The 24,979-nt window shown below is 52.1% G+C and overlaps 1 protein-coding gene across 1 annotated transcript; it reads right to left on the bottom strand.

The window, feature by feature from the left end:
- Nucleotides 1–7,199: 7,199 nt before the first annotated feature.
- Nucleotides 7,200–18,665, bottom strand: LOC101437374 (isovaleryl-CoA dehydrogenase, mitochondrial). The gene is made up of 12 exons (XM_058293922.1): nucleotides 18,335–18,665; nucleotides 17,045–17,134; nucleotides 16,711–16,762; nucleotides 14,936–15,105; nucleotides 13,710–13,803; nucleotides 13,390–13,526; nucleotides 11,631–11,727; nucleotides 10,549–10,642; nucleotides 9,980–10,061; nucleotides 9,330–9,434; nucleotides 9,152–9,224; nucleotides 7,200–8,102 (listed from the first exon to the last, which is right to left on the bottom strand). The coding sequence occupies exons 1-12, from the start codon at nucleotides 18,497–18,499 to the stop codon at nucleotides 7,969–7,971; spliced, it is 1,293 nt and encodes a 430-aa protein (XP_058149905.1). The 5' UTR covers nucleotides 18,500–18,665; the 3' UTR covers nucleotides 7,200–7,968.
- Between the last annotated feature and the right edge of the window lie 6,314 nt (nucleotides 18,666–24,979).

The raw sequence follows: 24,979 nt of genomic DNA, 5'->3' as shown, positions 1-24,979 counted from the left end.
CCCCTCCCCTCCCCGGTTGTCTGTTTTCTGTGTCTTTTTGCTGCGTCTTGTTTCTTTGTCCGACTTCTGTTGTCGTCAGCGGCATGGGAAGTGTGGGCGGCGCCATTCCTGGGCAGGCTGCACTTTCTTTCGCGCTGGGCGGCTCTCCTCACGGGCGCACTCCTTGCGCGTGGGGCTCCCCTTCGAGGGGGACACCCCTGCGTGGCAGGGCACTCCTTGAGCGCATCAGCACTGCGCATGGGCCAGCTCCACGCGTGTCAGGGAGGCCCGGGGTTTGAACCGTGGACCTCCCATGTGGTAGACGGACGCCCAAACCACCGGGCCAAGTCCGTTTCCCAAGGCGATGTCTTAAAGAATGGATAACAATATAATTTACTGGAATGATGAAAATGATTCATTTTTATATCCATCTCCTCCTTTGGCCTGAAAACTGTTACTTGTCTTTGAATTCCCAGCCCCCTGGACACATAGTGGCTGCTCAGGAAATGCTGGCTCTTCCTGAGTTGGGATTGCTGAACAGAATTCAAGTGGGCTGAGCCTGGGGTGGGCTGGCTGGGGGCAAGGAGACCAGGGTGAAGAGCTAGACAAGAGATGAAATGTAGACGGGACAGCAGGGAAATGAGCTGGGGGCCATTCCTAGAGAGAGCGCGCAGGCAGGGGGCTGGGGCGGGCTGAGGTTAGGAGGAAAGAGGGAGCTGAGCAGAGGCTATAAGAGGGTTGAGCCCGCAGGACTGGCCACCTGGGGTTTCCAGTCTTGAAACGGAGGGAACCTGGAAGTTTTCACGGGAATGAGGAACAAGGGATCGGGAACGAGCCCCCATCGGAGAAGGAGATGCCGTTGTACTGTTAGTGCTGTGGTGGGCAGCTAGGGCCAAGGCAGGGCTCAGGAGTTTAGGATTCTTTGGCCCTTCTTTGGGGAGGGATGACAGCCTCTCCTCTGGAGGTCTTGTCACCTCCTGGTGACAAGGTCCACACTCTGAGGCACTTCCAGGCACCGGCACCACCCCCACGGCCTCTCCAAGGCGAAGGGAGGCCAGGACGAGAGGCGTCAGTCCCCTTGGAGGTGCGGGCGGTCACATGGAGAGAGTGGAAGGACCCCTCATGAAGGTCTCCAACCCTACGGTCAGCAATGGGGCCTAAGGGCGTGTGTGGTGGGTTACAAGCTCCTGGGCATCCCCAGGCACAGAAGATGACAAGAGGCGGCCCCACGTGCCTCCCGGCCAGGACTCCCTGACTTCACCCTCCTTGACGCTGGAGCCGGGCAGCCTCTCTGGGGAGGGAGGATACCCAGGCGGACATGGGGACCAAAGAGGCTGACCCCTTCCCATTCCCATCCCCTTCCCCAGCTGTGAAGGAACACTGGGTGTACCCGGCTTAGAGGCACCCGGAGGTGAGGGCAGGGAGAGGGGTGCTGCGGGGCTGGGGCTTGCAGAGCTGGATCTGAATACCCAGAGGGTGATTCTTCGGCCTCCACTGTTGCCTGCTTGGGGCCTTTGAAACAGCTTTAGGATCAGGGAGCAGAGCCCCTCTCTCCCAGGCAACGGCGGTCTTATGAAATTCACTTGCGTCTGGCCTTATTTGGCAACCTTGCCATGGCCCTGAAGCCTGTCCTCCCATGTTGTCCCGAGGCCACGCTGCTTTGCAGAGGCCGCCTCTTGGGAGCCCAGGCAGATGCACAGGTGGCCGCCAGGGCCGGGCTCGCTCCCAAGGGCAGCTGCACGCTCACGCATCCCACCTCTGTCCTGGCTGCGTCTGCCTGCCTGCCTCCTGGTGAGTGTGAGGGTGGGGGTGCCAGTGCTCCCCGTGTTTGCCTCACGTAGGGCACAAGGACACGACGTGTGCCTGGATGGGCCTGGACAGGCCTGTCCCTGGGGCGTGGCCACACTCTTAGTCTTCTCTCTTCCTTCTCTCCTTCCACTGGCAGCAAAGGCAGCAAACGACGCTTCCTCCCAGGATCCCCTGTCCACCTCTGAGGAGGGAGCTAGTGCCTGCGCCATTCCCTGGGCCCCAAATGTCTTTCTTTTCTTCAAGAGAATTCCACTCTCCCATCAAGGCCTTACCTCCCACCTCTTCCAGGGCAAAGCTCTGTGTGGCTGCCTGGCAGTGCAAGGGGAATGTGCAGTCCCTCCCGGGCCCAGAACTGTGCTAACTCAGCACATCTCCCCGGTCTCTGGCCCGGGGCGTGGCCCTTAGTAACTGTCCTGAAAAGGGCTGTTACCGCATGCTTCATGGGCTGGGCAGGGGAGCAGTGAAGCCCATTCTTTTGCTATCTGACTTCGCTCTCTTGCTGGAAATAAGCTCAGGGGCTGGCCCTGGGGTGGCACGCCACCTCTTCCGCAGGTACCGCTGGTGGCATTTTTCTAAAAAACGTAGACACACAGTCACTTTGGAAAATAGTTTGGAATTACCTAGTAAAATCAATCATATACCCATTCCTGGGGATGGTCCTCAGAGAGGCTTGCAGGCATGTGCCAGAAACACTCACAGGAAGGTGTCAGAATAGCCCCAAACTGGAAACAACCCACATGTCTATCAACAGTAGAATAGGTAATTAAATTGTAGTAGTTTCACACAATGGAGTACTACACAAGAAAGAAATGAACAAATTACAGCTCTTTAACATGTGAATTTTAAAAACTATACAATGATGAGCAAAAGAAGCAGGACAGAGGAGACTATATAGAGTGTGATTCCAGTTGTAGAAAGTTTAAAAAAAGGCACCCTAAACAATATCGTTTAGGGATACATCCAGGGGTAGGGAACCACACAGACAGGTAAGGGGAAGATCATTACTAACTTCAGGACGGTCATCCCCTGGGGACAGTGTGCTAGGGAGGGGCGCACAGGCTTCTAATGTACTTGGAATGTTCCCTTCATTCCTTTGGGTGCTAGATATCCAGGAGTTTGTTTTTATCATTATTTGCATGTACATACTCCTCTGTATTTACCATACTTTTAACAATAGGAAAAAAAAGGATGATGTGTGCCCCAATTCTGTCCCCTTTCTCCACCCCTGTCCATCACTTTGTCCTCGGCTGGCAGAGGAGGGGCCAGGGTTCCTATCATAATGCCCTCCTTCTGTTTCCCAGTGGGTCAGAGAAAGGCTGTAGGGGGTGGGGGCCCCCCTCTGCAGCTGAGCCCTGGCTCCTCCAGGGTGGAGGGGTCTGGGAAGGCCTGGGGGGAGCGGGGCCAGGCCACGCCGGCTGGACTTGGCCAACGCTGGGGATTAGGCCGGGGCTCTTGTCCACCTGTCGTTTGACTCCTTGGGATGAAGGGCTACTGAGCACTTACTGGATGCTGCTGGGAGGGTTCATATACATGACAAACGGTCTTTGACCTTAAAGACCTTGTAATATACTCAGAAGCAAGAACAAGTAACTATGGTGCAAGCGGCAGGCACACTGCTACATGACTACCACCCACTCTTTCAATAAATATTTGTTGAGCACCTATGGTGCGCCTGGAAGTGTGCTGGGCGGCAAGCATATAGAGCCAGATAAATTACAGCAGGGAAGTCAGACATACCAGGTAAATGTGGTGGTGTGCAAGCACGCTGATGCACCGACTCCCGGGAGCAGAAGAAAGCGGCCTCGCCCAGGACGGGTGGGGTGAGGATGGAGGAAAGAGGAAAGGTTGGGGAGGGAAGAGCTTCCTGAACAGCGAAGCACCTGAGCTGAGTGAGGCTTTAGGCAGGAGGCAGCAAGCGCAAGGTGAAGGGCTGGAGGGACAAGCTGGAGCAAAGGCACAGGGGTGAGAGACACAGCAGGGAGAAAGCCTCCCTGCAGGGAGTGGGAGGGGAAAGCCAAGGCAGGTTAGAGTCACATTTGCTTTGCAGAGCTTTAAGTCTTATAGGTGCTGGGCAGCCACTGAAGGCTATAGGAGGGAGCTTGAGAGTTCATTCTGGCTCAGTATAGAGGAGGGACAGCGGGGATGGACTGGAAGAAAGGACTCAAGCCAGCAGATTGTTGTGGATCCAAGAAATATCTAGGAGATGCCAGGCCAGCCTTTATCTGAATATTTGGGCAAGGGACAAGGGGGATGCAGGAGAGGCCAGATTCAGGACCAGCTCCCTGCTGGGGGGTGGCCAGGTGGACATACAGGGAGAGGAGGAGCTCGCCCCCCCCTTTAGTATTTCACTATGGCCTCTGGACACTGAGGAGTACGAGGAGGGGCAGGCGGCAGGGGGCACCCAGGGGTGCGGATGGCACTGTCTGATCCCAAGGTCGTGGACCAAGGCTGGACTGAGGGAATAAGAAATATAAGCGTGTAAATCAAATATATGTACTTTAAAGAACTATCTTTAGAAGTTAAAGAAATGTGTACAATTAAATCAATAAACATATCATTTAGAGATAGGAAGTCAATGACTGCAAGAAACAGCTCCAAGATTCAAGTGTTTGCGTTTTGGGAGTGGGAAGGGGTGGGAGGGACAGAGAAAGGTTTTTGTTAAAATAATAAGCCTTTCAAACTATCATATTTCTAAAATCATGAACATAGAACATGTACAACATTTTAAAAGTAAAAAACACCAGCTTTTGCTCTGAGTTGATTATTTTTTGATTGTATGAAGTGATGGTGAAAGAGGACAGCCTTGTGGGTGTGGGTAAGATAAAACCTGAAGCGCGGTTGTTAGACTTGTCGGTGGTGGTGAGCGTCTCACCGGCCTTGCCATTCGCGGGCGCCATCTTCACGCCCTTTCATCTGGCCAGAGACCACGTGCTTGCCGTCAGCCACTCAGGCGCAGCAGTGCAGAGGAAAAACCGGGAACCATTTGTGCAGGGTCCAGCACCGGCCACGGACAATGTCAGGACTGTCTGCTTCAGGATGAAGTTCTCAACATCAGCCTTCCTGTAGATGGACTTGTCACCAGCGCCATTATGGCGTGCGAAGTCACAACTCTGGCACATAAACCCAGGAATAGTTCCGTGAAAAGCAGGAGCCTCTCTAGCAAAATCCTTTCTCCCTAGGGCTCATAGCGCAAATTTTTCTTCTGTCTTTGGAACTTTCTCGGCAAACAGGTCCAACGAGACGCGGCTCAAGGACTTGCCCTCGAGGGCGATGTCGAAGGACACGGTGGGCTTGACCACGGCTGCGCGAGTGGGATTGCGGCTCCGGGAGTCGTCGTCTGTTTTTTACTGTCCTCATTTGGCAAAACGAAACGTGAGCACTTTTGCGTCTGGAAACCAGAGCCTAGCTGCGGCGGGCTCTGCTCGCCTGCGATCCCGCGGGCGGCCGGCAGGGGTCAGGCGAGCTCCACGCACTGCTGGAGACGGCGCGCCGCGCCGGAGCCCCGCCCCGCGAGCGCGAACAGCGCCCCGCAGCGCGTGGGCCTCCGGGGGAAGGGACAGACGGGCCCCTGGAGCTGCCTTAGGCTGAGTGTCCCGACAGATAGCCACCCCGTCGTGGGTTCGTGGGCTTGGCGCCCCTCCCCAGCTCCCACGCCGCACTTACACCGGCCCTGGCAGCACTCCGCTAGTGCGGGGCCAGTTCACACCTCCGCGTCCCCGGCTCGTCTGTGACCGACTCTCCTTTCTGTCTTGAGGGGGCGCTGCGCAACCGGGTTGTCGCGAGAACCAAGGAACTAATGTTTACGGGCTGTTGTTACTAGATTATATTAAGACTCGGGTCTCTCCGGAGAGCTCTTCTAGGCCCTAAATCAGTTCTAAGAGATTGCGGTTGCCTCAGAATTAACCCCGCTCCTCCCTACCCCCACGAAACAGGATTTCATTAAACGTGGGTTGGGATCCAGGAATCTACGCTTTTTCCAGGTTGGTAAGGGTTGTGCCCGGACCACACTTAGACATCCAACTGGTACCCACAGAGCAGAGGAGCTGGGCTGGTAGTGTGAACGGCCTAAAATTGGAGTGGAATTATGGGCAGACTCAGAAAAATTAGTGCCGGCAGCGGGTCCTGTGAAAAGCAAGTTGCACGTGTATGTAAACAGAAAGTCCCATTGGAACCAAAGTTGAGGTGCCTGAGCTCTTCTATTCATAGCTCAGGTGACACGTTTTTTGGGGTGTGTGCTTTTATTATATTTTAAAAACATTTCTACTTCACATACAGCATCAAAATCATCACACCCTCCCAGGATGGCATGCTCTGGCAGCCAGCGCTGACTGGATGGAACATTCCATTCTGTCATAATCCAAGTGTCTCCACTCTGGCTGTTAGCCCAGCAAGGCCACCACTGAAATCACATTCACCTCCGACCTAGCGAGGGACAGGATGGTGAAATGAAGGGACAGCGCCATGAGCCTTGGGTCTGGGTGGAACTGGACTGTGATAGGAGAGGAGCCAATCCCCAGGCTGGGATCAGCACTTGGCTATAGGCCAAGTCCAGAAGACAGGAATGGGTGCCGCAGGCTGGCATTCTCAGAAATACTCCCATTTTTGCCACAAGCAGATCTGGATTCCAGCTCTAAGCTCTGGCCTTCGGAAAGCCAAATTGTCTTGAGCTTACAAAACAAAACAAAACTTCAGGATGGTTTCTAAAACTTTTTTTTTTTTTTTTTTTGGTTTCTAAAACTTATGAGCTCCCTTCTAGCTCTAAGACTCCCACTCTGGGCCTCCTCATTTCTTTAAAACCACTGGGAGCTCTGGGAAAGGGAGGCTAAGACCTTTCTTAACCTAAGGGCCAATTCCAGGCCCCCAAGCCCTCACTACCAGTGAGCAGGCTGAAAGACAGGAACAGGACCTGGAGCAGTCCCTCTTCCAGGACATTGGGTTGAAGCCAGACAGGAGGCAACAAAGTAGATTATTTCTCCCCCAGAACACCAATTCAGGAGCAGATGGATTTGTTTCACCATATGTTTAATACAAAATGGCAGCAGCCGCTGTGCAGCTGTACCAAAACCAGCCATAGGGTGTCCAGAGAAATGTGCACAGGCAGCCCTGGCTGGCGTTGAGCCAGCCAACCCAGGCCTGCTCTGGCAGGGCCTTTGCCCGCTGCCCAGAGCCAGCTGTGGGCGGACCTGTGGCCAGGAGTCCCCAGGGCCGATGGCAGAGCCCTGCAGAAAGGCTCAGAGGTGCTGCTGCAGAGGCCAGCACTGAATGGCTCCTCCACAAGCAGCCAGCTCTCTGCCTACCATGGATGCCCAGTGGCATAGATATTTAAGATGTTGTAAGATTCTAAGACTCCCAGAGTTGTGATTTTGACCCTAAAGAAGACCAAGAGGAATGGAGTGGGACTGGAGAGAGGCTGCTGGGCTAGTTGTTTTATTTTGAAGAAAAGGTACAACTACAAGATTAGAGTAAATGGAGAACACAATGCCAAAACTTTTCTTTCCCCAAAACAGAGAGAATGAGAAGGGAACAATCAGCCTAAAAATTTAACTCAAAATCCAGTGCAAATTGGGGGAAATTTTCAAATACCTATAATCAAACCAAAAGGGAGTCAGACCACTGACAAGATTTACAACACAATCTAAAGGAAAGTTAGGTGACTTAGAATATCCAAGATGAACTGAGCAAGTGGCAGGGTGCTTACTTATAGCCACGATGGCAGTTGCACTGTGCTCCTTCCAAGGAAGATCCTGTGCCAAGAACGAGGCTTCTGGTATACGTGAGAAGGTTCGAACCTGTCAAAGGCTCACCTGTAGAAAGAGGTGGCCATCTCACTGTTCCCAGAGGCCCATCCTAGGAGAAAGGAGCATTAGGCTCAGACACTGGAGAGCAGGGACACAGAGTTGCCAGAGCCCGTCCCAACAATCCCCAGAAAAGCCAGCATGCTTCCTGTCGAGTCCACTTTAAGTTGCCGGATGCTCTTCCTGGCCGGCTCACTGGCCCTGGCTGTGAGGCCCCTGGTGCTTAGCAGCTGTTGTAGAGGCCACCCTTGTGCAGAGGCCAGGAGCTGAGGCAGGAAGGTTAGCTGGGCAATAGCAGGGCTTGCTTTCGGCAAGTAAGAGAGCTGCCAGGTCTCTACTTCCAAAGGCACTTGGGTGTTGGGAAAAGGACTGAAGGGTCTTGGGACTAGTGGAAGTCTGCGTTGAAGGCTCTGCCGATGATCAGCCGCCTCACTTCACTGGTCCCAGCCCCAATCTCATACAGCTTGGCATCTCGCAGAAAACGGCCCATGGGGAAGTCGTTGATGTAGCCATTACCACCTGCAGCCGGGGTTTGGGCAGAGGAGAGAGGACAACAGAAGTGATAGGGAGTGGGCTGAAGCAAAGGAGGCAAATGGAGACAGGCCATAAGAGGAGGGCGATTAAAAGGAAGCAGCCATAAACCCACACAGCCCTCCACCAGGCCAAGACGGGGGACCGAGGTTCTTCAGGGCTTCGTCTCGCCACTGACATGACAACCAGTTTTCTCAAAGCTCAAGTCACCGGGCCGCTGAGGCGACTGCCTTATTTGCTCAAGTGAGTAACGCTATAGAATAGGCCACAGAAAGTAGAACTGGTAGCAAAGCTTATCAATGCAGCACAATCAGTGGACCACAAATGTCACGGAGCCAACCACAAAGCCAACTCACCACGCTGGGGAAACCATTTGGATCCATGTAAATAAGGATGTTCCTACGGCCACATGGGCATGCCCAGGACAAGATGCATGTGCAGCAAAGCGGGAGTCCCTGTGCTCTTGCCTTGGCTCATCTCTAGGCTCACTGTATGGTCAAGGAGAGCGCTGACATGGGCCAAGCTTCAAGGACTGGGAAAGGCACTTTTTTTTTTCTCTCTTAACTCCTGGCATTCAAGGAAAGCTCTTGATACTAGCTGATCCAGGCTTAAGGAATAGACTCGAGTCTAAAACCCAGAGACACCACACTAAAATGTCAAAATGTCCAGGTTGCAACAGAAGGTTATAAAACATACAAAGAAACAGGAGGCAGTATTCTTTCCAAAAGTTCAGAAGATAAGAGGGACTGATGGATGAACAGATAGAATGCTCTGGCAAACGTGGCAAAATGATAAAACAGGTAGATCTGCGTATCTCGGAGGGACTGAGAGGGGCATTACTTATGAGGCAACCTGTGGCCTCCAGCAGGTTGCTTTCCCATGTCTCCCTAGTCAGTAGGGCAGAAGGAGCTTCAAGGTTCCAGCTCTGCTTGGTTGGCTTGAGCACAGTGAGGAATGGAGAGGAAACCTCTTTCAGGAGAAAGCCACGTGCACCAGAAGTGACAGCAGCCCTGGTAGTGGGGGTGGGGGTCACTCACCGAGACACTGGATGCCGTCCAAGGCTACCTTTGTGGCGCATTCAGCTGCATAAAGAAGCACGGCCGCACAGTCCTGGGGAGAGAGCCTCAGGGTCGTGGGGCCTCGCCAGGGCCGGGTGGACCTTGTTCCAGTGCCGGCCCACTGCCCTAGCCTTTCCCCACGTGGGCTGGCCCTTACCTTGGGAGTGCAGTGGCCTTCATCGCAGGCCTTAGCGACGTTGTAGACATACTGCCGAGACGACATGAGGCGGGTGTACATGTCGGCCATCTTCCCCTGCATCAACTGGTCAAAGGGAGGTCACCAGTCAACATGCTGGAGCCACTGTCCTCGCAGAACATGCTTTCCAGGTACCAAGAGCAGGTCAGCAAAAGCACCCTGACAGCTAGGAATGGGGAATCCGGGGACAGTGAGGAAAGGGCACCTGCCTACCATGACAGGAGCGGTAGCACGTCTGGAGTTCAGGCCACTGTGGACTCAGCACCCTGAGGCGGCCCGCTGTCTCAGAAAGGGAACCCCCCACCCAGGCACCCTCTGCTGCAATCCTCGTTCACTTCCTGCAGCTTCTTCAGGCTCCCTTTCCCTTATGCCTCCCCACAATCGGCACACTTCACGCCCCGGCCTTGTGGTTCCTCATTCATTCATCTCAAACAGGAACCGAGTTGACAATGTGAGGAACTTCCTAAAAAAATCCCAGAGCCAGGTAGAATGCTGAAGAAAGGGCATTTCAAGCATTCAAGCTAATCTTGCTAGAGAAGGAGAGCAAAGAGCACGCCCCATGGCTTCATTCATCCACTGAAAATGTTACCCCAACAAAACGTCCCACTCACCTGGAAGTGGCCGATCTTCTGGCCGAAGGCTTCCCTGATGTGCAGGTAGGGAAGGGTGTGATCGAGGACGGCTTGCATGAGCCTGCCAGAAAAGAGAAAGACTCTGGGGGAGGAGCCTCGTTTCCCCATCACTGCCAATCTGGGCAGCAAATGCCAGTGTGGAAAGCCTGGGGTGGGAGGGAAGCTCAGCAAGCAAGGAACTGGAGCACCGGGGAGGAGAAAGCGAGCACGCAGACTCTCGTCACCCTGCCCTGGAACTGCACCGCAGGCCCAGCCCTTGTGCCCCTGCCTCCCGAGAACAGATGTGGCACTGCTGGGCCTCTGCAGTCGACGAGAACCAGTGCCTGGGCCCCGTTTCACAACCTGAATAGCTAAGCTCCACTGCTCTTTAGGCTGTGTTTTGCTCCGTGTGAGGAATGAAATACGGCAGGAGGAGGTTCCTTTTGCCCCGGGAGAGAAAGGGCAGTGGCTAGGAGGCCCCCCAAGGAGAAGGAGGCTGCTGCTTCCGAAGGCACCCACTGCCAAGGAGGCGGAAAGGGCCCAGCTCCCCGCCACAGCCTCACACTCACCCAAGTGGTCCGCCAGCCAGCACCAGCCGCTCCAGGTCCAGCCCGCTCATCAGCACATACACACCCTTACTCAACTGGCCCAGGATGTTGGAAGCTGTTGGCAGAGTGCTGGTCAGTGGGAAGAAACTCTGCACAGCCTCCTCACTTTTTAAGAAATTTTAACTGTGGTAAAATACATGAAACAGAAAATGTTATCGTTTTAGCCAGTTTTAAGTCTACGTTTCGGTGGCAAAATGTCATGTAACCATCACTGTATGTCCATTCGTGTCACATGGGTTAGTGATAGAAACTGCTGAGCACCTCTCCACCCTGTGAGCCAGGACACTGGAGGGCCATGGAAGGTGAGGGCAGGAAACCAAGTATGAAGAACTGCCACCACTGACCTGCCGTTAATGTCAGATGAGGTCTTTTTCCTGTTGACAGAGAAGCACCTGCACAGCTCTCCCTCCCTAGATGCTTCTTGTAACCAAAGCACACTTTTCTCTGAGAGCAGGTAGAGGGAGAGACGGGATCTAGGGCCCTAAGGCACCTAGGGCCAAGGTGATCAAATCCATGCCCTTGGTCTCATTAGCACGCGGTTGGGGTGGTGGCTCTCCCACCATGCCACACTGTACCAAATTTTCAGTTCTATCTCAGGGGAGAAAAATACCACACTCAAACGGAATTTCCTTCCTTTCACTGAGCCCAGCTTCTGTGCATTTATTCAGAAACTTTTCAGTATCATTAATGAGCAACTCACGGGCTGTACTAATACACTAACAAGTCTGAAAGACATTCACGACATGGGGCAGTCTTGCAGCTGTCCTCCAGAGACAAGCCCTGGGCACAGTGTTATTCACCTAGCAAACACCTCCTGCATCAATCCTGCTCAGCAGCCCTGGCCAGGAAGGACAGCTGTCCAAGCAGTCTCGGGAGGACCACACGGACAGGGGACTGGGTGGCAGGTCCATAGACCAACTGCATGTCACTGGCGAGCTGACAAGCCTCTCTGGTCAGGAGATGGGCTTGCTCAGCTTGAGAACAACCACATCAGCATGGGAAGGGATCAGGACTGGGGCTCTCCCATGCACACAGAAACTCACCAGGCACCTTGCAGTCTTCAAAGATCAGCTCACAAGTGTTAGAGCCCCTCATCCCCAGCTTGTCCAACTTCTTGGAGGTGCTGAAGCCAGGCATGTCCTTTCCAGGAAACAAAAGATGGCCCTATTACAGACCACCTTTCCAAAGATGCCAAGGAAAGGAAAGGCTCCTAGGAAGAAGGTGTGCCTACCTTCCCGTTAGGTCCCTGCCCTGCGCAGTGAGGCAGCATCCTGCTCCTATGGCCCCACTCTGGTCACGACACTGTTCCACTGCTAGAACCTCCTGTCCTCACACTCCATTCTGATCCCTGGCTCTCCTCTGGAAGCTGGCATTCTCCCCAGATCTTCTCCAAGAAACACCCCGTTCCCTGACTCCTCCTCAGCCCCTGGCTTTGTTTCCTTCCTCAGGGCAAAGAGCTTCTCAGACACTCCGCCAGCCCACTCAATGCCTTTGCCCTCTTGTCCTTCTGCCGTTTGGACTTAATGGAGTCCCATCCAGGATCAGTTCAGCCACCCGACTGCTTTGAGTGGGGCTAATTAGATGCAATATGTTCACAAGTAGCCAGCCGAGTACCTGCAATGCAGTTTTCCTTCCACTCCAGGCAGGCTACCTTGACATTTGCCATCTCAGCCACATTCTTTTTCTCCCTTAAGCTTTCTGACAGTTGCAATAATGCAAAACTCACGGAAGACTGCCAACTTTCCATACTTCCCATGCCCCAGATACCCAGATTCACCAACTTTTAATATTTTGCCACATTTGCTGTGACATTCTATCGATTTACCAGCCGATCAAGAATCAACCTATCATTCTATCTATCCATCTACCTATCCATCTATTATCTATTTACCTATTTCCTGAACATTCAAGTAGGTTGTATACATCATACTCCTTGAACACGGAGTTCTCCCATGTATACTTCCTAAGAACAAGGATATCTGCATATGTACCACCTTAAGTGCAGTCATCAAGTTCAAGAACTTTAATACTGATATAAAGTTTAGAGTCCATATTTCTATTTTTTTCACATGTCCCTATAATGTCTTTTTGGGCCTTTTCTCCTCTATTATTAGATCCAGTTCTGGATCATATATTGCATTTCTCACTGTTCCTTTAGTTGCTAGCCACACCCTTCTGGCTACTCAACTTTCTCCTCCTCTAGTCCTATTCAGCTACTGTTCCCACTCCTTACTAAGAGTATCACAAACCTTCACAACACTCATTAAAGCAAACCCAGGGGAGTGGGTATAGTTCAGTGGTTTGAATGCCTGCTTCCCATGTACAAGGTCTCAGGTTCAATCCCCGGTATTACCTAATTAAAAAAAAACAAAAAACAAAATACCCAAACTCCAAACTTGCTCTATCTCCCTCTTGCTTTTACTGTCCACATTTGTGAAGGTGCAGACACATTTGGAGTCCCATTTCCTTTCCCATCCACATGACAATCTTCCATAGCTTCACCAAGGTAACCAGTGACAAGCAGGTGGCCTCAATCCAATGGCCTCTTTTCACCCTTCATCTTCTTGGATCTCTTTGTATCACCTGGCTCTGTGGACCGCTCCACCATCTTCAGACCTGACCCATCCTCCCCAGACTCTGCTTTCTGACCAATCTCCTGTCAGCCCCCTTCAAAGTCTCCTCTGCGGCCTCACCTCCACCCACAGCACACAGAGATCATGCACGATCAGTTGAAAGGAACCATCTCTGGAAGCACTTCCAGGAGCAAAAAGCGCCCCTGACCACGCACCCACCCATACTCACCTTCTCCACAATGAAGGCTGTGATGCCCCGAGAAGCTGGCACAGCAGCCACATCTGTCTTGGCATAGACAATGATGACGTCAGCATCAGGGCCATTAGTAATCCAGAACTTGTTGCCATTGAGGATGTAGTAATCTCCTACGGATGAGAAACTGGCTATTTGCTCAAGCCATCTTGGCTCATCTCAGGTAGTCGATCCACAGAACTTTGGCTGAGGAAGAAGCTGCCCAGTTGGCGAATGATGCTGCAAAACCAGGAAAGGCCACCTCCCATAGTCTGTCTCTCTACCCATTTCAATTCTCAGATCAAGAGGAGCCTCACCTTGCTTTTCTGCTTTTAGCTTCATGGAAACAACATCAGAGCCAGCGTTGGGCTCACTCATGGCCAGGGCTCCAATGGACTCACCGCTGATCAGCTGCAAGGAAAACCCCAAAGGTCTTTGCTGTGACTCCAAAAGTACCCTATGGGAGCTCATTGTGATACTGCTTCTTGCCGTTCCACATTACACCCTGTAGTAGTTTGGTATTATTTATGATTTCCAAAAATAGAGATATTGGATTATATTTATAAACTGGTCTGTTCTTCTGATAGTAGATTGATTTAGATCCTGAGGTTTCACTTTTACTTGATTAAATTATGATCAAGGCTTTGATTCGGCCATGTCAGTAGGATGTTGAGGTTCTGCCCCCTTGGTGGGCGGGGACTCAGAGAGAAAACCGCACAGCAGAGGGGTGTGTGGGAATTTTGATGCTGGAACCCCAGGAAGTAAATACACAGGGAAGCAGGTATGTGACGAAAGACAGAAGGCTCCATTAGGCACGGCAGAGGCTCTGGGAAGAGAATGTGACTAATACTCTACTGCTGACCTTGTGAAGATAGTAGAGCAGCTGAGCCCAGAAAGAAATGAGCCCCACAGAGAGAGACAAGCCTTCTACCAGTCTACAGCTGAGAACAGAAGGAGCTGGGCCCATGGAGCCTTAGGAAGAAGACGAAGCTTGAACCCTCATAGACCAGCAGCCATCTTGCTCCAATATGTGGCAACAGACTTTGGAGAGGGAAGTAACTTATCCTTTATGGCCTTGTGACTGTAAGTTTCTACCCGAAATAAAAACCCTTTATAAATGCCAACAGATTTCTGGTACTTTGCATTAGCACCCCTTTGGCTGACTAATACACACCCCTTAAACTTCTCTTCTAGAGGAGGGCATTGGTGAGGTCCTAGAAGAGAAGCCTAATTATCTACGAGGCTCTAAATGCCTCTCCTTCTCTGCTTTCCTTTGCAAAAGAAGCTAGTTCTATTGGTTCATTTCTTAAAGTGCTCTTCTAATGCTATTGACTAAGTCAGGAATTCTGGCCCTATCTTTAACTGTTTTGAATGAAGTAGTTGAAAGCAAATCTCTGGCCCCTGTCTAAGCACCATTGGTTCAAGGTTATATCCCACAGAAAGCATGTCTGCCTTGTGCTCACCAACTGGGCAGGGAGGGTTTCTAACAGCTGACAGTTGCACCAGGAGGTCGGCATATGAATCTGCATGCCCATTCCCTCACCTTGGGAAGATACTTCTCCTTCTGGGCCTCATTCGCATTGCGCACAATTTGGTTGATGCAGAGGTTGGAGTGGGCACCATAACTGAGTCCCACTGCTCCAGAAGCTCGGGAGATCTCCTCCAACACCAGGACATGTTCCAGGTAGCCCAGTCCTGAGCCGCCATATTGAACTGGCAGTGGGGTTGGTGCAGGGCAAAGGAAAAAGTAGCACATAATAAACTGGTACAGTGACAGGAATCTTACATTTGTTAAAGAAACAGCCTTGTAGCACCTAACCTAAGTTTTATCTAGCAAGGGAATAAGCTTGAGTCCGTGGACTCTCCTTGTACGAGCTCACAGGACTGGTTTTGCCTGCTGCTCCTTGCTGGCTGAGGTTTGGTTCAGAAAAGAATCATTGCAATGCTTGCATTATCTCAAATGTGTTTCCTAATGAAGACAAGAGAACAATCTGAGCACCCACTATTTAGGAAGTTATAGCAGTGCAGAGGCAGATACACAAATGAAGAAAGAGAACTTGGAGTTTAACAGAGAAATACAATGAGGGAGGATTCAGAGTACTACGGACAGATCCAAAGCAAAGGGGAGTACGTGCAAAAAGGCATAAGGGAGGTGAGATGGTCACAGCATAGGTTTGCACCTGAAGAAGCATGACTGGGGACGGGAGACAGGAGGGCCACACCCCAAGAGAAACTCTGGGAGTGGGCTGGACAGCAGAGAGCAAAAGAGATGCCGGTAGGGAATTTCAAAACTCCCTTTAAAAACTGCTCTTTGGGTAAACCTTGGCAAGGCTCTCTGCACTCATTGACTCTGACCAAGAATTCAGGCCAGTCTTAGGGTTCTAGGGGAAGATCAGCAACTCCAGGCAGCTCATGGGCAATGAAAATTTGAAACCGTCACCAGGACACCTTGGGAGAAAGAGTCTTGTTAAGGATGTCCAGCAGCATTCCCCCTACTATTTCACATTTAGGTGGTCTAAATTGATTTTTAAATGGTTTCATATTTTATTGTTACTCATGATATAACTTTCTATGATCAGCTTAAATCCCAAGAACTGTCCTCCAACTGGTGAGGGGGAATATATAAAGAGAAGTGAAATGCATTCTGCCTCCCGTTCTGATCTTCTGAGTGAATATAAGCCGATTCTCCGGTCCAGGCCTTGGCTGGTGAGGCCTCAGCTTCCTCTACATACCAGGCACTGCATGCCAAGATGAGCCTCTGCTTCGGACAGACGCTAACACCCAAAACAAAGCCCAATCTCTCTCCCCCCTGCAAATAAGTGATAAGACCCACGGGGGACACTGGGTAGGCCCAGGGAGGGCCTATTAAATATATCCTCTGGCCACCTCACCTGGAGGCCCAGACAGACTTCCCCTTCCATCTGCTGCCAAATGAGCTCCAGGACAGGGAAAATGAGCTATAGGCAAAAGCCACTGATAGGGCACAGCTCAGGGCTCAGGGGAGGCAGTGACGCCAAGATGCTAAGACAAATGTTTGACTGAGAGTTTCCTAAATTCCCCCAATCACATGGCAGAGCTACTAAGCAAGCAGAGTTCAAGTGAACAACACTGGCCAAATCCCTTTGCCTTCTCAACATTGCTGCCGAAACAAACAGAAAAGTGTGTTCTTCTCTGGGCTGATGGCCAACTGCAGAGTGGAAGGCCAAGAGGAAGTTCTGGGTTTCTTTGAGCATGATCTGGTTCTCCTCCTTTCCTGCTTCTTCTGGACTTCTCCAGTGTTCAAGAAAAGTTCTCTATAGGGAAAGGAACTATACTTACCAGGGGCTGTGATGCCCAATACTCCCAAGCTCCCCAGTTGCTTCCAAAACTCCTGCCAAAAGAGTGGAGTGAATAGAGAGAGCTGTGAGAAGAAGGCAGCCAGCCACGGGGTGCCTGGCACACTTGGACCATGAGGTCCCAATGCTTCAGAGAAAAAGGATGCATTCGTAGGGAGGTTTCACTTACCAGAAGAGGAAGCAATGCAACTCCTAGCCCAGCCCAGCTCAGCTCCCACAGACTGGCTGTGCCCCGCCCCCCAGACCCCTTTCCCCCCCACCTCCAGGCCCCCCCAAGTCCCCCTCCCCCACCCCCTGCCCCAGGCCTCACAACTCACACGCAGGTTCTTGAATTCATTGCTCTGATCTATCTCCTGGGCCTTGGGGGCCAAGTGTTCCTGAAGGAATTTCACCATGGTCTGACGAAGCTAGAGGCAGAGAGGTGGACAGATGCCGCTGAAGCCAGGACATTATTGCTGCTAAGGACCGCATCTCCACTGCTGAGGATACCTTCAGGGACACTGCCCATTTTTTGTTGCTGGGCACAAGTAACCTCACCAAACAGAGTCCCACTAAAACTTAGAGGCCCTACTGGTTTCTGCTTCCCAAGAGACTATCTTCATCCCTCTCTCTTAAGGTCCTCAGTCTAGACATTTTTGAAGATTAGTTTTGAAATGCTACTCCCCCACATAAAATCATTCAGTGGCTTCCCACTGTACTTGGAATAAAACGCAAGTCCTTACCCAGGCTGTATTACAAGGCCCTGCATGAGCTGACCCTCGCTGACTCTTCCAGCCTTCCCCAGTACCTTTCTCACCCCTCACTCCTTGTGCTCCAGCCACACTCCTCTCTCAGGGCTTGGAACTAGTCCCCTCCCTGCCTCCCCCACCTCCCACTCCCCAGGCTTTTGCTAAAAGGGATTGATTACTCAAAGAGATTACAAAAACCTCTGGGCGGGAAAGCTGGAGAACAAGATTGACCCTCTCTGTCTGGGAGATTCCACGGTGGGCCCCTAGGACTTTGGAGTTCCCGGCAAGCTCAGGCACTTGCGCAGGGCCACAGGACCAAGACTTCCCTGCGAATTCCATCCGGCCTCCCAGGGCACACACACCTCCCTCCTTCCAGAAGGGATCTGTCTCCATTCCATTTGGAAGGTCATCAGAGTTCTTGTTTAACTTTGGGGTTTGAGGTCAAGCGCTGGAAAATACTGACAGTCACACTGCACTTCAGAACTTCTAATAGGTGCATTGAAAAAAAAGGATTTCCTGGTGACTGAGTTTGAGAACCAGGGCCTCTGACAGTCCTCAGCTGTAAGTGGACTTCACTGAGAGGGACGGCCCTTTTTGCCACCAGCGAGTGCCACGAGCCCCTGCCAACCCTTCACCAAAACACCAGCCGTCTCCCGGACGACCCTGTCACCCTCTAACTCAAGCCTTCTGCTCAGACTGGGAAGGAGGCCGGCGGGGCGGGCCACAGAGAGCGCACTCACGGCCCGCGCCCCCACGGCCGCCCCAGCCGCACCCGGCGGACCAGCGCCGAGGCCGCGCCCCGCCGACTGCGCGGCGCTGAAGGCAAGGCCCGCGGGCCGGCAGGAGGCCCCGGGCCCGGAAGGGCGTCTGGCTCCCTACCTGCTTCTGCTCTGAGTTCAGTCCGTTGATGGCATCGTCCACGGGCAAGGGCGAGTGCGCGGGCTGGGAAACCAGGCGTGCGAGCGGCGGCCGCGGCCGCGGCGGCAGCAGGCGCGGCCTCCCGCTCGCCACACGTCGCCCCAGCAGCCAGGCGGCGGTCGCCATGTCTGCGTAGCCGCACAGACGCGAGCGGGAGCTGCTCCCGCGGGCCTCGGGCTCCACCAATCCCGGCGCAGTCGGGAGGGGGTGGGCCTCTGGCCGCCGATTGCTCGCGGAGGCCGATCGGCCGCGGCTGCCCTCCCGAGGCCGCGCCGTCCTTGGCCACCCACACGTGGTGCCGAGGTCACGGGTCTGGGGCAGTTCTTAACTTTGAGTTATTTATTTTTGCGTTGGAAAGGAAGCAGAGCGAAGCGGCCTTGGTTGAAGAGATAGAGCATCGTCCTACCACACGGGAGGTGGGAGGTTGAAACCCGGGGCCTCCTTGACCCGTGTGGAGCTGGCCCAGGCGCAGTGCTGATGCGCGCTAGGAGTGCCCTCCACGCAGGGGTGTCCCCGGTGTAGGGGAGCCCCACACGCAAGGAGTGTGCCCCGTAAGGAGAGCCGCCCAGCAGGAAAGAAAGTGGCAGCCTGCCCAGGAATGGTGCTGTACACACAGGGAGAGCTGACACAGCAAGAGGACACAGCAAAGAGAGACACAGATTCCGGGGGCGGCTGAAAAGAATAGAAGGGGTCACAGAAGAACACACAGGGAATGGACACAGAGCAGCCAAGGGTGGGAGGAAGGGGAGAGAAATAAATAAAAATAAATCTTTAAAAATGAACAAACAAAAAGTTGGTATTCAAGAAAACACAGAAAGAGAGAGAGCGAGCTCCATAGACATGGCAGAGAAGAGAACTTGGATCCAGAGGCCCCAGGAGGAGAGATACTCATTAGCCTGATAGTTTGCAGCTGAGCCCTATGCCAGCCTGTACTGCCAGAGAGAAAGGAAGGCTGAACCCTCATAGAAATTGCCCACCATCTTGCTTCAAGAGGTGGCAAATGACTTGGGTAAGAAAGTTCCTTTTATGGTACCTTAAGCTGGACTTTTTAGGGCCTTGTAACTGTAAGCTTTTACCCCAAATAAATACCCTTTATAAAAGCCAACAGATTCCTGGTACTTTGCATCGGCACCCCTTTGGCTGTCTAATACACACCCCCGTGGGAGCCTGTTGGTATGCTAGAGGCCACACCCATTATTCGAGGGAAAAACGGAGAAGAGTTTGTCAGCCAATCTGGATTCCCAGACTCCAGGCCTGACTAAAATTTCCCCTCCAAACCAAAGCTCCCAAGTTGCCCAGGCCTTGGGAGATGTTTGGAGCTGCAGCTCTGGTTCTTGGCATCCAGGGAACTCAGAGGCTGTGCCCCTAGGCATCCCCATAGCACCCCAGGTCTCAGGAGCCATCCAGACCCTGGTTCTGGACTGAAGCTGCCAAGCTGAGCTATTTCTCTGGAAAAGGGCTGGCTTGAACACTTTCTTTTGGCCTAATCTTGGAAAGATCTTAGGATGTGGTCTCATTTTATGCCCACTGCCAGGTATCAAGTTTTACAGTTTAGACTGTGAAAGCCCTTCAAGAGCTCCAGAGTCAGCCAGACACTACGGGTAGGACTAACAGCTCAGGAGTTTGGCACTCGGCCAGCGGGCTCTACTTTGGAATTTATGCTCCCCAGTGTGTCAGAGTTGGATTCAATTGTGGTTTCCCTACACACAGCTCTTTTGCCCTTTCTATTTGAATCTATAGTTAGTACTAGAGTTGATAGGTGTACATCCAGGAGACTTAAATCTTCTGGCTTTCTATGTGTCACTCAGGCCCTGAATCTCAACAGAGTTGTAACACCTACTGTCCTGTTCATTGGACCCCGCCAGGACTTCTAACAAGATGATGATGCACAATGCAGAGTTTACAACTGCAAGCAAGAGAGTCCCATCCGTCTGCCCCATGGGATCTAAGCCCCCTCTCAGTCAGAGGTGGAGTGGGCATCGCCAGCCCAGAATCCTCAGGACTGGGGAATGAATGGTGGACTTAAGTAACTTACTGCTATTCTACTATAGACTTATTGTTATTCTAGCAATGAACGAACTTTTATCATTGATGTGGAGACAGTGGTCCTTGGAGGTTCTGAGGGCAGGAAGAGGGAAAAATACGTGTAATATGGGAGCATTTTTGGGACATTGGAATTGTCCTGAATGATGTTGCAATGACGGATACAGGCCATTATATATCTTGTCATAACTTACAAGATTGTGAGAGAGAGAGTTTAGACTATAATACACACTTAGTGGCAATGCTCCAATATGTGTCCATCGGTTGTAACAAAGGTACCACACTAATGAACGATGTTGTTAATGTGGGAAAGTGTAGGAGAGGTAGGGAGTGGGGCATATGGGAATCCCCTCCATTTTTTTTTAAAGATTTAATTTATTATTTTTTAAAATTTATTACTCTCCCCCTCCACCCCCCACCCCAGCTGTCTGCTCTCTGTCCATTCGTTGTGTGTTCTGTGCCCACTTGCATTGTCAGGCAGCACTAGGAAACTGCGTCTCTTTTTGTTGCATCATTTGCTGAGTCAGTTCTCCCTTTGTGCAGCGCCACTCCTGGGTGGGCTGTGGTTTTTATCACACGGGGTGGCTGTCCTTGTGGGGTGCACTCCTTGCACACAGGTCTCCACTACGCAGGGGCGCCCCTGCGTGACACGGCACTCCTTGCGCAGCAGCACTGCGTGTGGGCTAGCTTACCACACAGGTCAGGAGGCCCTAGGGATTGAACCCTGGACCCTCCATTTGGTAGGTAGATGCTCTATCAGTTGAGCCGTGTCTGCTCCCCCCTCGCTGTGTATTCTTCTGAGTCCACTTGCATTTTTGTTAGTGGCACTGGGAATCTGTGTCTCATTTTGTTGTGTCTTCTTGCTGCGTCAGCTCTCCGTTTGTGTGGTGCCACTCCTGGGCAGGCTGTATATTTTCGTGTGGGGTGGCTCCCCTTACGGGGCGCACTCGTTGCACATGGGGCTCCCCTACATGCGGGACACCCCTGCGTGGCATGGCACTCCTTGTGCGCATCAGCGCTACACGTGGGCCAACTCATCACACGGGTCAGGATGCCCTGGGTTTGAACCCTGGACCTCCCATGTAGTAGGCAGATAAGTTGAGCCAAATCTGCCTCCCTCCCCTACATTTTTTATGTAACATTTATGTAATCTAAGCATCTTAAAAAAAAAATTAAGTTAAAAAAAAATACAGTAATGCCACAAAAGAAAAAAAGAGCCCATTAAGAGATTAAAGATTAATTGTTCAGCTGCTTGCCTGCAAACAGCCTTGGGGGCCCCTGGAGACAACCTCAGGGCCTGGGGTGGGGTGGGGTTGAGAAGGAACAGGACTTCCCAGGCTACCAGGAGGGGGACCAGAGCCTTACTAGTGAATGCATCTTCAGTTTCTAAGACATTCCGAAACATCTCACAGACCCAAAAGAGGACAGCAGTAGTAGGAAGATTAAAGGTGCGTGTAATTAAAAGGAGTTGATTAGTGGCCTGAGGAAACCATACAAGAGGTGATAGCCATTCTAAACGCACAGAGAGGGCCTGGGAGGCTTCCAGTGGCCTCCTGCTCCACTCAGGCCACATGCCCCGTCAGGTCTCAAGGACGGTTTCGCCATAGCTCCCTTGGATCTCCACGGCATGGGGGCTCACCCCTGTCACCTTTGAAAACGGAGTCAGGAGTCTAGACAGACCAAGAATATGTTCTGTGGGAGCCTATCCAGGAACCCATTTAAAATGGCAGAAGGGGATGGCAGACAACAAAAAGAGGGCACAGACAGGTTATAATTAAAAGTTTAGACTCACCAGTCCTCACTGGGATCGAGGAGAGATACCTGCCTCTAGAACTCCTGGTTGATACTCGCCAAATGAAGTTGTAGGAGAAAGTGGATGTGGCTCAAATGACTGGGCTCCCGCCTATCACATGGGAGGTCCTGGGTTTGATTCCTGTGCCTCCTAGAGAAGACGAGCAAGACAGCGAGCTGGTGCGATGGGCAGGCACAGTCAGCTGATGCAACAAAAACGACAGAACAAGGAGACACAACAAAGCAGGGAGCTGAAGTGGCTCAAGTGACTGAGCACCTCTCTCCCACATGGGAGGTCCAGGTTCAGTTCCCGGTGCCTCCTAAAGAGAAGACCAGAAGACACAGAGAGCACACAGCGAGCGCAAACAATGAGGGGGGCGGGAATAAATAAATCTTTTTTAAAAACCCACACAAATGAAGTTGGAGGACACTGGATTCCTCTAGGATCTTGGCTATGTTACATAAAAGAATTGAAGAATGTGCTGGTTTCGTTAGGTTAGTAAAAAGAGTTATTGAGATATTAGAGAAAAGAACAGAAGTACACACCCAGAATGTGGATGCAGGCTCGTCCTGGCAAGTGGAGCACCTGAGTTAGGGGGTGTCCTTCATCAAGGCCGTTCTTCGCTCCTCCCCGTTCCTAATGATGGGAAGGGCCCCAGCTGTCTGCGGTCCCAGTTGGTTGCCTTATGCTCCCCACCTGTGAGCTCTCAGGGCACCGATGGGAAGCTTGGTTGGGGGTTCACAGCCATGCTCTCTGCCGGTCCTAGCTGTGACTCAGGCTTCCCTTTGTTCCCTCTACTAACCTGTGTCCTGGTGTCGTGAGGGCGAAGAGGAGAGCTGGTGGAATTCAGCCTCTATTCCCTTTCCTCATTGGCTCTAGTTTTCCTTCTCTTGAACTCTTCACCTCAGGTGATTTAGCTCCCTGTCTGGATCCAGATATGGGGTGTGGCTGTCCCGCAACATTACTGTGGGACTCTGGTCAATTTTCTTGGATCTTTTCTGTCTCTATTTTTGTGGTCGCCACTTGTATTCTTTGGTTTGGATGGACTTCAGAATGAAGAAACACAACCTCAGTGCAGTCAAACGTTTATTAAATTACAGCCCAGGGGAAGTGGATGTGGATCAAAAGATAGAGCATCTGCCTACCACATAACAGGTCCAAGGGCTTGATACCCAGGGCCTCCTGGCTCATGTGGTGAGCTGGCCCACGTGCAGTGCTGCTGCACGCAAGGAGTGCCGGCCCACACAGAGATGCCCCCATGTAAGGGTGTCCCCTGCGCAAGGAGTGGCCCCTGTGCAAGGAGAGCCGCCCGCGTGACACTACAGCCAACCCAGGAATGGTGCCACACACACGTAGAGCTGACGCAGCAAGATGACGCAACAAAAAGAAGAGACTCAGATCCCCAGTGCTGCCTGATGAGAATACAAGCAGACACAGAAGAACACACAGCTAATGGACACAGAGACCAGACAACTGGGGGGGAGGGGGATGGAGAGAAATAAATAAATAAGTCTTTAAAACAATTGCAGCTCAGTGTTGCAGCTTGAACCTGGTCGGGGCAACGATGGAAGCACCTTAGTGTTACAGCTCAAGCCTGGCTTCTGGTAAGAGCATTGGTGAGAGTTTGGAGACTAAGTTAGCATTTTATGTTAATAGGGTAACTGGACTATCAGGCATTGATTGACTGATTATTAATTAGGTTAAGGGAACTTATTAATTGAAAAACCTCTTACCCTGAGACAACCAGCAAGATGGCAGCAGAGTAACGAGCTCCTAGAGTCAGCTCCGACTACAGGGCAGTTAGTATACACCCAGAGCTATCTGGAGCTGGCGTAAGCACCTGTTCAGGAGCTCCAGGAGAACAGAAGAGCATCCTGCAACATCATTGAAGGAATGGAAGGAGGAAACTGCCCATCTGCAGAGAAGATTCGTAAGTAGAGCGCTCCATGCCACGGAAGCCAGTGCCCATCCTGCACTGGAGGCACAAGCTGCCTCGGGAGCTGTTTCGTGGCTGGAATTGAAAGTTCTACTTGCCAAAAACAGGGAAGGAAGAGGCTGTTGGGAACCTTCAGCTCCTGATGAATAAATTCAGCAGGCTAAAGTGTAGTCCTAAGAACATCTAAAGTTTGAACCTGTCCAAGTAAGAAAGAGGCTGGTAGCCACCATCTTTACTCCACGCCTGGCATGAGGGGAAGCAGGGCAGGTTGAAAATCACAGTGCTAGTGGGGACCAGCTTCTTTCCATCCAGATCAGATTGCAGCTCTAGCCTAGGCCCCAGCCCCACCTCTGGCAGGGAGAAAGCTGGGGGTACCTGTGTCAGCCTCTTTGGCAAATTACTGGCCAAGCCACGGAGGCTGGTGATCATCCTACACTGACAGTGCAGGCTGCCCCAGGAGCTATTCTGTGGCTGGAAATGGAAATTCCATTTCCCAAAAACAGGGGAGGAAGAGATGGTTGGCCACCGATTTCGGCTACTGATTAGTAGCCTCGGCCAGCTCAGGTATGACCCTAGGAACAGCCATGTTTGAAACGTCCAAGTCGTAAAGAGGCCGGTGGCCACCATTTTGACTCTAGTCCCAGCCTGAGGGGAAGCCAGGCTGACTAAAAGTCACAGTGACAGTAGGAACCTGTTTCTCTCACCCAGATCGGGCTGCAGCCCTAGCCGAGGCTTCAGCCCTACCTCTGGCAGGGAGGAGGCTGGCAGGCCCTGCACCAGCCTATCCAGGTAACTGCAGGTACCTTTGGCTGGAACAGACTGAATAATCAGAAGT

This window comes from Dasypus novemcinctus, chromosome 3, assembly GCF_030445035.2.
Source record: "Dasypus novemcinctus isolate mDasNov1 chromosome 3, mDasNov1.1.hap2, whole genome shotgun sequence".
Lineage (NCBI taxonomy): Eukaryota > Metazoa > Chordata > Mammalia > Cingulata > Dasypodidae > Dasypus > Dasypus novemcinctus.
This window is presented reverse-complemented; position numbering and strand designations above follow the sequence as displayed.